General features: G+C 39.2%; 2 protein-coding genes across 4 annotated transcripts in view; one reads left to right on the top strand and one right to left on the bottom strand.

Moving 5' to 3' along the window:
• Nucleotides 1-14,476, top strand: part of MOK (MOK protein kinase) — a 32,511-nt gene extending 18,035 nt beyond the window's left edge. The window contains 1 exon segment of the mRNA XM_048949682.1: nt 2-14,476. Within this exon segment, the coding sequence (XP_048805639.1) occupies nt 2-135 (134 nt within the window). The 3' untranslated portion in view covers nt 136-14,476.
• Nucleotides 1,849-14,575, bottom strand: part of WDR20 (WD repeat domain 20) — a 46,086-nt gene continuing 33,359 nt past the window's right edge. Inside the window, exon 4 of one of the 3 annotated variants that reach the window (XM_048949676.1) lies at nt 1,849-12,270. In XM_048949676.1, coding sequence (XP_048805633.1) covers nt 12,256-12,270 — 15 coding nt within the window. In that variant the 3' untranslated portion in view covers nt 1,849-12,255. The remainder of the gene's footprint in view (nt 12,271-14,575) is intronic. The other 2 variants (XM_048949677.1, XM_048949675.1) reach the window with 2 other exon arrangements.

Genomic DNA, 14,575 nt, shown 5'->3' with positions numbered 1-14,575 from the left:
GATAGGCTTTATGGAGCATATTTTAAACTTCTGTTGTTTCTTCAACAGTCTGAGAAACAGAAGACCCTTAAGTCTTCCCTAAAACATTACCACTTACCTGCTATAGAACGAAGAGAAGGTTACTGGCCATTTTAAGGTATTGAGAGTGTGAAGAAAAACAAGAGTATGCAGTGATCACTGTTAGAGATCCAACAAGAACAACAGTGCTTTATTTTGTGTTTTTCTGACAATTGTCAGAAACCTCCCAGAGCTATAAAGGGCTGCTCACCTAATGCTTTGTGTTCTGCTACCGAAGATGATGGATGTTTAATTAAACACTCTGCATTGGACTTTCTAAATATATATATATTTTTTCCTTTTAGAACCCGACAGAAGAAGGGATTGGTTAAAAATAACGAGAGGATTTGATGAGGTTCAGTATTAGGAATGGAACGTTGTCCACAGAATACAGGGTTTCATATTAAATAATAAATGACTGCTAACTTCTGGAAAGTATTTACTTCCTGTATTCAATGACTTCAACCTCAAGCTTTACCAAGAACTTGCAGATTATACAAACATATGTTTGATTTTGATCAAGTTAGCATAACTGGTCAACATTTTTATATACCCACCAGTTAAAAGGGTAGATCAGAGAAAAGGGAGACTTAAACAGCAGAATGCAATGGCACAGGTAGGTGCTGTTTCTCCTTTTAGTTGCAAGTCGTACTGAGGAAGGTCATCTTCCTCCTACTTCTAAGTAGAAAATAATTCCTAACCACGATTATATCAGAAGTGAGTGTGAATACATGAAGACACGGTGACCAGCTGAGTTATACTGTCCTGCTGCTGATAGTCATCTTTGTTTGTTAGAGGTTCATACTGTTGAAACCAAACAGGTGGAGAGCTTGAGCGGTAATAAGGCAATCCAATATTTGTTTGAATTTCTAGCATTGGTTTATATTTAAAAAAAATAATAAATTAAAAGGTGTGATGCTGAGCTTAGGAAACGGAATGAAGGACTGCAGCTCTACAGGCAACAAAGTACAAACAGTAACCTCCAACGTTTTACATTTTCTGCTCTGAGCTTAACCGGTGGTTTGTGCTTTTTTTCCTCAAGAGCAGATGGTGAAAAAAGGTTATCCGACTTTGTATATACAGCAGTTTTCTCTCACATCAGTATTTGAGGCTGTTGGCCTGTTAGAATAAAAAAAAAGCAATTCAGCAGATTGCTTTTGCTATGAAAATTGGGTATTTCATATGAAGCACCACTGTGGAATGTTTTCTTCATTTATTTTAAGCTTTCAGGTGGATCTTGCACATTTGGGCACATACAGCGCTTCATGGACGTTTATTTAATAGCAAGTTCCTTACTATTCTTCTGGAAACCAAATATAGTTCTCTGACTGTTGGACTGGTGGGCAAACTTGGGTTTTCCCACTTGCTTTCTAGTTAAAACACATTCAACTTTAAAATATAAATTGGCAAGCAATCCTTCCAGCTAAAGTTCTGCATTGAGACCATCTCTTTCATTATTTAATTTGCTTTAACCTACAGCTATATTTTCCTACCATGTTAAGAGCTATGCTTTTTATAGAACTCTACATTATTTCCAGGTAAGCTGTTTTCTTTTTCTTCTTAAAATCAGTTTTCCCATAGTGAAGAAAGGATGGGGGGTGGAAGGCTTCCAGATGATTGCCCGGTGGTAGAGATACTGCAAAAAACCAGAAGCACACACGGACTCCTTCTTTGCTATTCAACTATGATTTGTAGCAGGACGTGCTCTGCAAACAGGTATGTAAGTAGCTGCTGTTATTACCCTGATGTTGGATGCTATGATCCTTATGGTACTGTTGTTGGTTTTTTTTCCTACAGCTGGTCCTTTAAAGGCCTTTATTACATCTTTTCCTCAGCTGTTTCACTTTGACTCAAACAGTATGAAGCACTCATACAAAGAACTCTCCAGGGAGGTAAGTGCATTAGTTGTCAGTGACAAGGTTTATCTGTATTTTAACAGCTAAACCCAATACGTTAATAAAACAGAACTTCTGAACAATAATGCTGCTCAGTTTCAGTATTTTCCCCATTCCTTCTATTTTAGAAAACCCCAAATATGTGAGAGTTGTAAAGTACAGTTCTGTCTTTAAATGATGTAGACAATCCAAATGCCAGTTTATAAATACAGCTGGCACTTCTTTATGTGCCAGCTGCATGATGAGAATAAGAGATGTAGTTACAAGCAGCTATGCAGTTGTTTCTCTCCAGGTTTTCATTCATCTCCTGCCTAAAGGTGCCTAATGGTTACTTGCAATTAAAAGCATTCCAACCCAGCTACGTGGCTGGGAGCAGGACGGGCAGTTGGTCGCTGAATTACGGCCTCATGCACAGCTCCTGCCTACTGTCAGGCACGCTGCACTCTCAGGCTTGTGGCCTCAGCTCTGCTCTGCTGACCCAATGCCCATCTGCAAGACTGGCCAAGAGGCTGCGTGTTTCTGCTCAGCACTGAGAGATGCCAGGGACACAGGTCATTGCTGGGGCTTGGGATGAAACAGCAGCTCTCTTTTTTTCAATCTTTGCAAGAAATGCCAAAAAGCAGTTGAAATGTTCTGTTGCCAGTGACTTAAATTTGTGTTTAGACAAGCAGCATTAAACTGTACAAATGCGTGAGGTGCACTTCCATAATAGTTATCAGTTTAAAACTGTTGAATTGTAAACGAGATGCCTCTAAGAGGGAACAACAAGTTGTCTCAAAACCATGTCTTCTGCATGCTGACATCATTTTAAGTTTGCCAGGTCAGAAGGTGGCTGTCTGCTGGATTATTCACTTCTAAACTCCCAGACAAACAGGCAGCATTACGGGATTACAGAATCCTCACCCCACAAAGCTGTCTGCGAGATTTCCGCTGCCTGATGTGCTTTGAGATCAACCATTGAAGAATGAGAACGGACCAAAGTTACTTCATTTTCCTAGTCAAAATTCAACTATATTAAACATGAAGCAATGTTCCAGGTGAGATTTTTTAAAAGGAATTTGTTCTACAAAGTTTATATTATATTTCTGTACCAAACATTTAATTCGACAAAGGATTGATTACATCAAAACGGATCAAATTTGAACAGAAAGTAAACAAAAATGCATATTCAAGATAGTTTAATATGTATTTTCTGAATTAGAAATATCACTTTCTTAAATGACTGAGTTTCTAGTGTAATGATCCATTAATCCCCTCCCCGTCACTGAATTACATTATTTATACATATATTACAGAGCTGATTGCAGTTGGAAACAACAATATTAAAATAAATGTTTAATAGATACAAAGGATCTTCTCTCCACAACATAGTTTTTCTGGTGTTTAGACACCGATTTTAAAGTAATTTTCTATTAGCATTAAACTATTTAAGTGCAAAACAATTCTGTTTTAAAAATCTATGATTGCAGCATCCATCTTCCTGAATAACATTTGAAGCCGGAAAGTAATGACTTTCATGTTCTATGAGTGCATTCCAGGCTGTCCTCTCGCCACCTCTGGTTAAAAAAATCAGTGCAAAATAAACAATGGTGAAGTACTAATTTAACCATTGAACTTACTTCAATTTAAGAAACATACTTTATTTTACACTATATATATTTTTATTTATATATTTATATATATAGATTAAATTACACTGGACTTCAAAAGTATAAAGAAAACCAAAAATGTTACTATATTTTTTACCGCAGCACCAAAGGAAGCTTTTTTTTTCAAATGAAAACTTCCTTGGGTGAGCAGCTAGCAGTATTAGCTGTAATAAGAACTCATTACATTATTCCTTTTCAAATTACTATGTGATTCACATAATTCCATGTTTACACTCTGCCACATTATAATTTGTGATGCTCTTTGCCTGAAGAACGGCTCCTGGTTCCATTGCCATTACTTCTTGTCCTGTGTTCAGAGATTTGCTAGCAGTAGTGTGGTGGCTATACTACAGTTCCACTTGGAGAATTGGCCTGGTTTTGGGATGACAATAAACCCTGCAAACAAAGCAGTTTACATTAATCCAGCAAGAGAACCTGAGAGTACTTTTATAAAATTATTAGCCTGCAGCTAAAATTAGTACAATTTAGTTTTACCACCACTTGCTTACTGAAGGTACCAGCACCTCCTTCCCCACAAAAGAACCTCAGCCACTATGGTATCAGTCAGCAGCACACAGAAGAGCTTTCAGTACGTCAGGACACGTGTGCGTTTCAGACGCGTGGTGCACAGGATTCCAGCACTGGGTTTCAGTCTGCCTTGCGCCCCAAAGGTGGTACACCAAAAAGCGATCGTTTTGGGGTGTCAACAAACGAATCTGGTTCAGGAGCAGCAAGGTTGACAACTAACCTGATACAGGAGAACGTTCAGTCTCATATGCTATTGAACATTACAAGCTTTAAACAGAAAACTAGGTTCTCTAACCAAATACTGAGTTATTTATGTCATTGTAAGGAGAAGGACACACTGAGTCAGAGTTCAGTGAAATTTCCCATTACAACTTGAGCTTGTGTTCAGAACTTATTTAATCTGCAGTGCCATTCTAATAAGATGAGACTTTATTCCAAGTGTAATTCTGCTCCTGTGTGGCAGCCCTAGCTCAGCAGGGGCTACCGTTCTGAGTTAAGGCAGCCAAACCAGGGGCAAAAGACCCCACTTTCGATGTATGTGTAGTAGTCCCTTTTAATTTATTCACATAAAAGGAACCATACACCAGTTATTTAGGAAAAGCTTAATATCTAATTACAATTTCATTTTCTTGCATTGTCACTATTTACTTAAAACTGCCAGCAGACTCACACAATGGCAGCTAAGCTGGAAGCACACCAGTGACCATCGCTGTGCCACTTGCACTACACGGTGGGCATGATAAATGCACTTTTACCAATTCCTCTCAATAGCTACCAGCTTAGTTTCTTACCTCAAAAATAAAGTTCCTGTGACTCATCAAAGCCGACAGGTTTGGGCAGCAGTTAACACACAGTGCAGAATTAGGTCACATCTTTAGAATCTACAGGAGCTCTTTCTTGCTTGGGCTGCAGAACTGAAAAGTCACTACTGATGGAGAAATATCCTGACCACAGACAGGGGTGGAAAGGGGACTGGATGGGCTGGGTTCAACTCAGAGACGCTGCATTTTCAGTAAGAAGAAAAAGTTTCATTATTATTATTTACGGAGTAACGAGAAGGCACACTTTTAAAAGCAAACAAGCTACTGAACACTCCTGACAGTTTTTACCAAGAAAGGTTTCAAAGCAAGGAAGACGAAACACAACTCTACAGTTCGTTTACCAAAGCCTTCTTCAGAAGTCAATTATATCCAGCAACAACTGGAACGTCTGTCTTGCAAGATTACATCCACTAAGCAAGTTTCATGTACCCTGGAAAAAGATGTCCAAAAAGTATTATTGTAAATCTTCAATAAGAAAGACAAATGGTTCATATGCAAATATGTGCTTTATAAGCACACAGAAAATAGTAGGGATCTTTCAGGAGGATCAAGCTCAAGCAAAGAGAAATAAGCACTATTCTAATACTGCATTTATAATGCAACCATAATTGAGAAATGAAGAGTCATTTATTTTCCCACAGCTCCTGCAGAAACCGGTAGCAAAGTGCTGAAATGCAGTGCAGTGCCTGATTCCCCAGCGACTACAACCAGCTCTGGAACACATAAGTTCCAAGACCAGGCACACAGATTCTCTCAGCCCTGGTTTCATCTTCCACGCTGTGCATATTGCCTGCAAGCAAAGCCCACACAGCTGGCACACGAGCAGCCCTTGTTCTAAATGATTCCTGCATCTGTGAGCAGGCAGGGCACAGGGACACCAAACTGCAGAGAACGTTATGATCGATGCGTGTACACATCCTAAAACTTAGCAAGTATCTTCTTCAAACATGACCAAGTTACAGCAGTGCAATCGCTATCCCAACGTTCACTTCTGCGCCACTGGTCAGTGTCGCGAGTTCCTCTGGACACTTAGTCTTCCAAAATCATCTCAGACCACGGATGTTCATACAAGGAAAGCAAGAAGGTCAGGGCTTCAGGTGTGAAAGTTTCATAGAGGAAGGTAAGAATTTAAGAATTCCAGGTAGGTCCTGAGTAGCAAGAAAGATTCTGTGGAGCTCTGCCACAACAAAGCAGCTTTAGGAAGTCTTGTTTAGAAAAGCATGCGACAGCTCCCAAAAGTTTTGGTACAAAAACTACCATGTCAGACTGCGATCTGTAATACAAAGGCTGTGGGACTGCAATATTTCAACTGGCATTCTCCAGGAAAAAGGTTGTAACAACCTCAAAGTTCCCTTGTGGAAACAAAGGATGAAGGGATCAGAGCACAGCGCTTTCTGTGGTGAAACCACCCAGCCTGGGCAGGCGGGTGCTGAAGCATGGAACAAAACCTCATTAGAGCAACAGAAACACTGCTGCTTAATAGCTGTGACAGAAAAAGTGAATAATGGAGATAACGCAGCTTCAGATCCGCTGCGCCGAAGAGCACATAGCGCACATCAGCTTAGCTTAAGAACAAACAGACCGTGCTCAGCATGCAACACAGACAAATCAAGAGATTGTTCAGAAAAGTTTTGAAAATAAATGCAGTCTTTTATTAGCACTGTTATTCTGTCAGCACGTGACGTTGGCAGGGGGTGAGAAACAGAGCAGTTATGAAACTCAAGTCAGGAATGGGATAGGACCACCTTCATCAGAACCTCAGAGAGAGCCCCAAGGAGGTGCTGCATCATTGCTGTTCCACTGGGCCTCTTTGGCAGAGGGCTGGGTTGTTTTTCTGCCATCAGCAACGTGGGAGCATCACACGTGCAGTCTCAGGGCACGCTGCCACACCACATTGATCCACACGTTCTCTGGCTTCCTGAAACACACAGCGCTTTGTGTATTCAGTAAAAACTTTGAAGGCATCAATAGGGTTGCATGGGAATAAAAAGTGTAACAAACGCAATCAAAATGACCATTTCCATCCAAATGCACAGTGCTCAGCCCTGTGGTCTGCTCAGAAAGCCCTGCAGAGGCCAGCCCTCACGATTCCTGAGATGGCAGGGAGTTGTTTTTAAGATCTGCTTTTTTTCCTCAATTACACAAAACACAAAGTTTCCTAATAGAAACTCTGTGAATAGTGTGAAAGATCAGGATGAGACAGCTGATGGGAAAAACACATCAGGAAGACACAGCTAATCAGAATAAAAGCTATCAATAGCGACAGAGTTAATATTTTCTTTATGTAAATTAGAACAGCACTAATTGGAGCCAAAGGTGTCACTGATGCAGACAGCAAACTGCACATTTGGACACATGGTCAAGTCACCGTAAAGCTGCTGCCTGTGTGTGAATGCACAGCTCTGTTACTGGATGCTAACAGCAGTGACTGGGGAACTGGCTGGATGGCAGAGCTCTGCACAATTCTGCTTTGCTTGGAAATTGAAAAGTAGGTGAAAAAGCAGTGAAGCAAACAGTTGAGTGCAAATACAACCAATGTAAAACTTTCTGGACGCACAGAGGCCAACAGGTCCCACAGTACACGTCGCTAATGCAATTAGGCCAGCAACAAACAATAGCGGAGTTAACGAACACCCATGCAAAAATGCCATCGATCTGTGCTGTCATTGCTGCTATTGCCAATATATGAAATAGTAATTACTGGCAGAGCATTGCGCACACAGTTCTTGTTCAAAACTGATATTCAGAGTCACCTGAAACAAAAAGTCATCCAGACTGAGCGCTTCACTTGACACAAGTCCCACAGCCTAATCCCGCCTTTGAGCAATAATATGCTCCAACAAAATGAGATTTTTCACATCTGTTTAAAATCCTGCAGTCAAATCAGCTGAATTGGATTAAGATTAGTGTGAACAAATGGCCAACAGATTCTTCTCCAGATGAGTCAGCATTTATTAGCTTAAATCATTGAACTGCACATATTTACTAAATCAGATACTTAGTAAATCAGTCTCTGACAGAGTCAAAATTTATCACTGAAGAAGGTTAAGGAAGTTCCAAGGCAGTGCTTGCTGAACAGTAACAAAACCTGCTACAGAGAAACATTCTGTATGGAATTCAGCTATCAGTTTGGCTCTGCCCTCCTATCTTTACAATCTGTATACTGTAGAGTTCTAAATGTTATTTGCACTTGGTTGGCTTTGTTTTATTCTAGTAGCGTTATAGAAAAGCATAACTTGAACCATTTGGCAGATCAGATCTCCTGAAAGCATGCAGTAGCAACACTTGCCCTTCACTTCTCCATATTCAGAGGAATTTTTCTTGTAATGGAGATGCATCACCATTTTGCTTGCCATCAATGAGAAGCTGTTAGAAGACTAGCAAAAAATCTTGCCTGTGTAGCAGTACAAGGTATGGTTACCTCAAGACTAGTTTTTGAATGGCAAATGGAAGAATTTTTGCTTATTTTCCTGTTGGAGAAGAGTAAGGTGCAACTAAGCATCACGGAAAGCACAGAATGCTTTTGCCAGCAGAAACCTGATTTCACTCAGTCAATAAGAACTGCAGGTTCATTCAGGCAGTGACGGCTCACATGGCCAGAACACTTCTCTCTCCAGCCTCTCCAAACTATAAAAGCCAGTTAAGGTTTTAACTTTCTAGATTAGGAAATAACGCAATTGAAATAAACCAGGAGAAAAACTGGGGGAGAATCAGATGACTGAAGGGAAGCTCATCTTGGTTAGTTGTAGAATAAACATGATCTCAGCATGAGAAGAGATGAAACAAAGGAAGAAGCACCTACCTAACATCCAACTTGAAAAACAGAAAATAATGTGACCAAGCAAGTTATTTCCTTGACAAGTTTGTGCAACGTCATTAAATAAAGGAAGGTGTCTTCTCGCTTGCATGTTCCAAGTCATCTTTTGTTATCTTCTGTGACTGCAGACCTTGTGAAGTTGGTTTGGTTTCCACACACTGACGGTAGAGAACTGGTTTGAACAACCTGTTCTTGCATCACATGATGTAATTGGCCCACATCAGCTTTCGGGACTGATTTATTTTGTTTTTCCATTGGCCTCTGTTCTTAAATACACACATTATACACAAAGTGGCCAGCCGGTACCTTCTGAAGTATCAGTATGTTCTCAGGTTCATTTAAGAGAGAGCATTTCCTCAGTCGTAGTCTACAGATGACTTCCCTAAGAGGTGAAGAGAGCCCTACCTCAGCCAGACAGGAGTGACACTAAGAAACTACACCACTGAAACTTCTCAGAAGTGCCTCTGAAACACTGCAATAAGCATCACTTGTTTGCTTCCTCCAGGAGTTAACACAGAGCTATGGCTGCAGGGGTGAAGCCACCCTTAGGCCACCCAGATGAAATGCAACTTTACCTAAAGCGATTCAAGTTCAGATGAGCTTATTTCCAGACTAGTCAAAGCTTTCCTAGACTAAAGACGCATGAATCATCTGAGCAAGCCATATCCTCAGGGCTGTAGATTCAGCATTCGTTAGGTAAATGTCATTAGGTAAATGTCAAAGTCTAACACTGGAATAAACAACGTACCCTGCGCTAGAGTCCACAGAAGAAAGAGCTCCTGGAGAGTCCTAGAAGGAACAGCAAATGCCCCGGCCCAGCTCCTGCTTGGTGGCTAGGCAGAACCAGCCTAGAAACATCCATGTCTGTGTTTTATTGAATCTGAGCTTAAACAAAGTTCATAAATGGTTTTATAAATACTCTGTTACTCTAATCCTAAAAATATATATATGTATATATATCAGAAGACACAATCTTATCAGCAAGATTTAAACATCAAAATGTATGCATTATCTTGAGCTGGAGGGAAACATTTACTCAGAGCTGGTTACAGGATGCGCTCAACTTACTTTAAAACATGGCAAGTTAACAGTTTGCATTGTGGCCGTTTGTTCAGCACAGTATGAAAGCAAAGGACCACTACAGACTGCAAGATAAGTTAGAACTCAAACATGGAAAAGGACTATTGAAAGTTATCTACATTTACAGTTCAATCACACATTTTTATTTAACATCAGTATACAGAGGACAACCCCAGCAAGTTATTTTGTAATGTCAAGTATTTAGTAAAGTTCTTCAGCTGTAACAGTGACAATAGAACAGCTAAAAATAAGCAGTATGAAACAAACATAATTTTCTTAAAATTATAAATATACCAACAATACTTCTTAAAGCTTAATTATTGCAACAGTTAAATTAACAATAGTTCATGTTAGAAAGGCTCTATGAAATTTATTCAAGTTGTCAAGAAATTAGATGGAAGTGTAAAAAGGAAATACATATGAATTTTACTTTTGATTTTCACTAAAGGTAGTCAATACAATTTTGTACAGTATCACCTAACATGGCAATCTTTAACAAAGTCCAGTATACAGAATTCATAAAATGCAGAAAAAATATTGTTTAATTTTTACATGTAAATCGACAGTGAATTAACTGACACAAATTTTATTACTGTAACATAAGCAGGCCAGCATTTTAAATATTAATTTAGAAGCTTTATATTGTTAAAGGGGCAGACATATACAGTCATCGCAAGTACATAACCAAATTGTAAGAGGTGATAATTCGGAACACGGGTCTTCTAAAAAGCGTTTAGTAAAAGTCATGTTATTTCCTAATCCAGACATCCTCATCATAAAGCCTTTGAGGGCCGTGGTCTTTCCTGGCTTGGCGGAGCCGCACCTCCTCTCACACGCACACACACACCTTGCTATAAATATCACGCCAGTGTACTAGGTTTAAGTTCACCCTGATAATGCGGGTATGCTCTGTGCAACTTTGCCATTATGCACGTTACAGAAAGCCTCAAATTTCAGCACGGTGACCTGAAGTCGTAGCTGTGTTTCAGTTCTACTAGAGTCATCCCTGAAGTTTATACAGATACCGTATCACGTTGAAAGAAATCTATTTGATAGTACTTAAATACCAGCAATTGAACTTCAATTGTAACGATGAAATGCTCCTTTCCACTGAGGAAGAATTAGTATGTATAGCTGCTCATCTCACTCAAAATATAGTGCATGAATGTTTAAGTACTCTTACTAAAACAGAAGTCATACTAAGACATGATACTGTACTACAATTGTAGTTAACTGGAAAGTTCAAGGATGTCATAATTTAAGTCTAAGTTTTCCTGTACAATAAGTCAAATAAATACATTCCATGTGCATTTGTTTTACAAGATGGTAACGTGTTTGTCTTGCTAGGTTATACACTGCCATTTCACCTGCTCGTGGCTCTGCCCAATCCTACCTTGAGCTTTCTGACAAAGGAAGCAACTCAGCAGCAGTTTCATGTCAATAAACTGAGCCGCACACGGCAGCGAGCAGAAGTCACAGAGGGCTCCTCTGGCCGTTCAGCTCAGAGAAAGCTTGTTGTGCATCTCTAGGCCCCACTTCACTCTTTGTTTAGGGGTTTGTTTTTAGTGTTTTCCTGCTTTGGTTTTTTCTTCTCGTTGTTGTTGCTTTGCTTTTTAATTGCTTCTGCAGTTCCTGTAATTCAGTCTGAAGGAGCTATAAAGGTCAGACACGAAGCCTACCTCAGTTCCTCTCAGATTTTTTTTCCCCCTGTCTTAAGACAAATACAACAGCTCTATAATGCCATTTACATTTTCTGCAGGGCTGGGAAATAAACGGGGAAAAGGAGACAGTTAATTGTCACCATGTAGTTGAGGAAGTCCATACTCTTGTTAAGGCAACCTATTTTTCTTACTACCCTGAACCTTCTCTCCGAAACAGGCTAAGAAAAAATGAGAGTAAAAAATTTTAATGAACCCTGAGTCTCAATCAACTTGTTTCTTATTAAAATTTTTCCATTTACTTGACCTTATTCTGATCGGGAGCTAGCATAATAGTTCTGGGAGTGAGATACAAGCATGGGACAGCCAGTGAGGAAGCTCAAGGTATGATTACGCTATACACGTGACATAGCAATTTGGAGAGCTTGTTGACAAACGGCGAGGACGCTGTATGCACTGTACAGCCTATCCTAAGGAGCACAGCTGAAAAGAACTTTCTGGATTTGTTTTTTTCCACTGACGGCAGCACCAGAGCAACCACAGAACTCAGACCTTGCCGTGCACTGCCCAATTATCCAGCGTGTCTTTTGATGGCTACTAAAAATGAGGGAAAGGTAGCACTGGCTCAAGGCAAATTATATTAAACGCTGCAAGTCTGCTTCAGCAGTCCATCCAATTCTTTCTTTAGGCTGGCAGTGCCAGGAATTTACAGAAGGCCTTTTGAGGCAATGATGGAAGAAGCAGCAAGATTCAGAGGCTTTCACTCTAGAGTTGGCAGACAAAAAAAAAAGTGACGGAGTTTTAAGATCACTTGGGGACCCATATTTCAAAAGGAAGACTAGAAATAGCAGCTTTAACCCCGAGTCAAGGAACAGCCTAGGATAAAACAGGTGGCGAAACAAATGAATGGTATATAACCCAGTAAGAAAGACATTACCATGAGTGTTTTGTACTTTGACAACTCTCATTAAATAAAATTAAGTGCTTTTCTATAAACAAAAAGAATGCTCATAACGTCCTTCTGGCACAAATAGTTTCCTATCAAACCCCTGTAAACATGCCATCAAAATTCAGTTTTGACCATCAGAGTGAGCTCACTAGAAATGCAAGTGATATCAGAAAAACAAGTTCATTTGAAAATTTCTAAGTAAATACTTCCTAAACAATATGGCATTTACATCAGTGTGCAATATTAATTTTGAAAGTGATAACTTCAGCATGAAAATTACTTACCTGTAATTAAAGTTTTCCATATTGGCCAATACATAAATCCTGATTTTTGGTACTGCATACTTTATCTCTGAAATATTTGAAATGTCACATTCCAAATCAAAGTTAATGCACAAGAAGGAATGTGTTGAAGTTATAATCAGCCTAACAAAACCCACTTCAGCCACTGAAATTTAACACCGTAGCATTTAGTGCTGCAGAGAGGAATTTTAGAACAAAAAGAAAAAAACAGCTCAATAGAAATCGGAGGCACTGCTGTACATATATTATGCTAATTCTTAAGACTTACTAATTGCACTGAGTCACACGAAGGATAAATTTAGTGTTTTCATTTCATTCAGTGCTAGAACTAAGTAGCTCAGGTTAAGTTGCTTTTGTTTTGTTTTATTTTGTTTTTAAATTAATGCTGGAACTGTAGTTCTTAGGCAAAAAACATTGTTAGCTACTACATTCCACTTTTCTCTTCAGAGAAGGGCTTGCAATTCTTAGTTATAACCCTGAAAAATGCACTGCAATGTAGAGTGGGCACAGCTGTCTTTGAGTACAGAAATAGTGACAGATTCTAGAACACCTCAAAGAAACCTACATCATATGAAATGTTTTAAGAAAAAAATCTCAAGCCTTACCTAAAATTTTACAGCAATGGACGAGTGGTGTTTAATGCTAAATGTCTGCAGTACCTCCACGCCAAGAGTGAGACTCACAAACAAAGCAGTTAAAATATTACAGCCATCAGATGGCCGTTTATGCTGCCCAACGTAGTGGCACTATTTGGGCACTGGCAGATTTCTTCCCTTCAGGCGATGACCTACATTTCACAAAACCCCAGAACTTTCATGGAAGCAATGGCCCTTTTTGGTGGATCAGCTCTGGCAATGTTTTCCTAGCTGTACTCCTCTAAAATACTGCTGACAAACAAAGCCAGCGTAGCACAAGGTGCTTTTTAATAAAATAAACACCACTTTTAGCTTCATTCCAAGTTTAGCTTGCTGTTGAACACTGAACAGAAGAAAATTAAGATTTTAACTGCATTTAAGTGCATTAACGGTGAAAGTTAAAACTAATAATATATTTTAATTAGGTTCAACTGATGGTTCAGGTGCTATCAAAAAGCACAAGCTTGCGATAACCAAATTCAGCTAACAGAAGTGACAGTAACATAAAAGTGAAGCTACGTAGAGCAAGCTCGCTCTTGTATTTTCCCTAATTTGACGAAGAATACACAAGTCAAGACCAGCTAAAATTAGATTTCCTTGACAGTGCTGATTCACAGTTTCAAAAGCATAAACTACAGTCAGTAATGGGCTCACAAATCTGCTCGTAGAATGGCCAACACTTTAATAAGAAGTGGCTTTACATTAATGGCAGACCACCACAGAAACGTATGGAGGAGTAAAACTTTGGTTTTAATTTTTCAGAGGCTCACATTTCTTGTTAGACTTGAAAGCAGCAGCTTTTATAAGCTACTGCTATTGGGAGTGCAGTTATTTTGTAGAAAACACTTGAGATGTAATTATTTTAGTGACTGACATGTTTGACGTCAATTTTTACATAAATAGCTTTCGCCATACTGTGGTTACGCTTAAGTATAAGAACACTGATCAATAGTTTAGATGCACAGTATTTATTTCTTCTGCTGGAAGGCAACTATACTTAATAATTGTATCCAAGACACTTCAAATCATTCAGAAATATGGCATGCAGTATCCAAAAGTATGGCTCTGAGGATTTTTTTTTTTTTACATTAAGCATAAAGAAATTTTATATTCAACATTCATTTATATCTCAAGAAAACTACCTATTCAGAGTTCTAGTTCTTTGATGCAGCATTAAGGATTAA

Source organism: Lagopus muta, chromosome 6 (genome assembly GCF_023343835.1).
Source record: "Lagopus muta isolate bLagMut1 chromosome 6, bLagMut1 primary, whole genome shotgun sequence".
Taxonomy (NCBI): domain Eukaryota; kingdom Metazoa; phylum Chordata; class Aves; order Galliformes; family Phasianidae; genus Lagopus; species Lagopus muta.
Note: the sequence above shows the minus strand (reverse complement) of the source record. Positions and strands in the feature narration are given on the sequence as shown.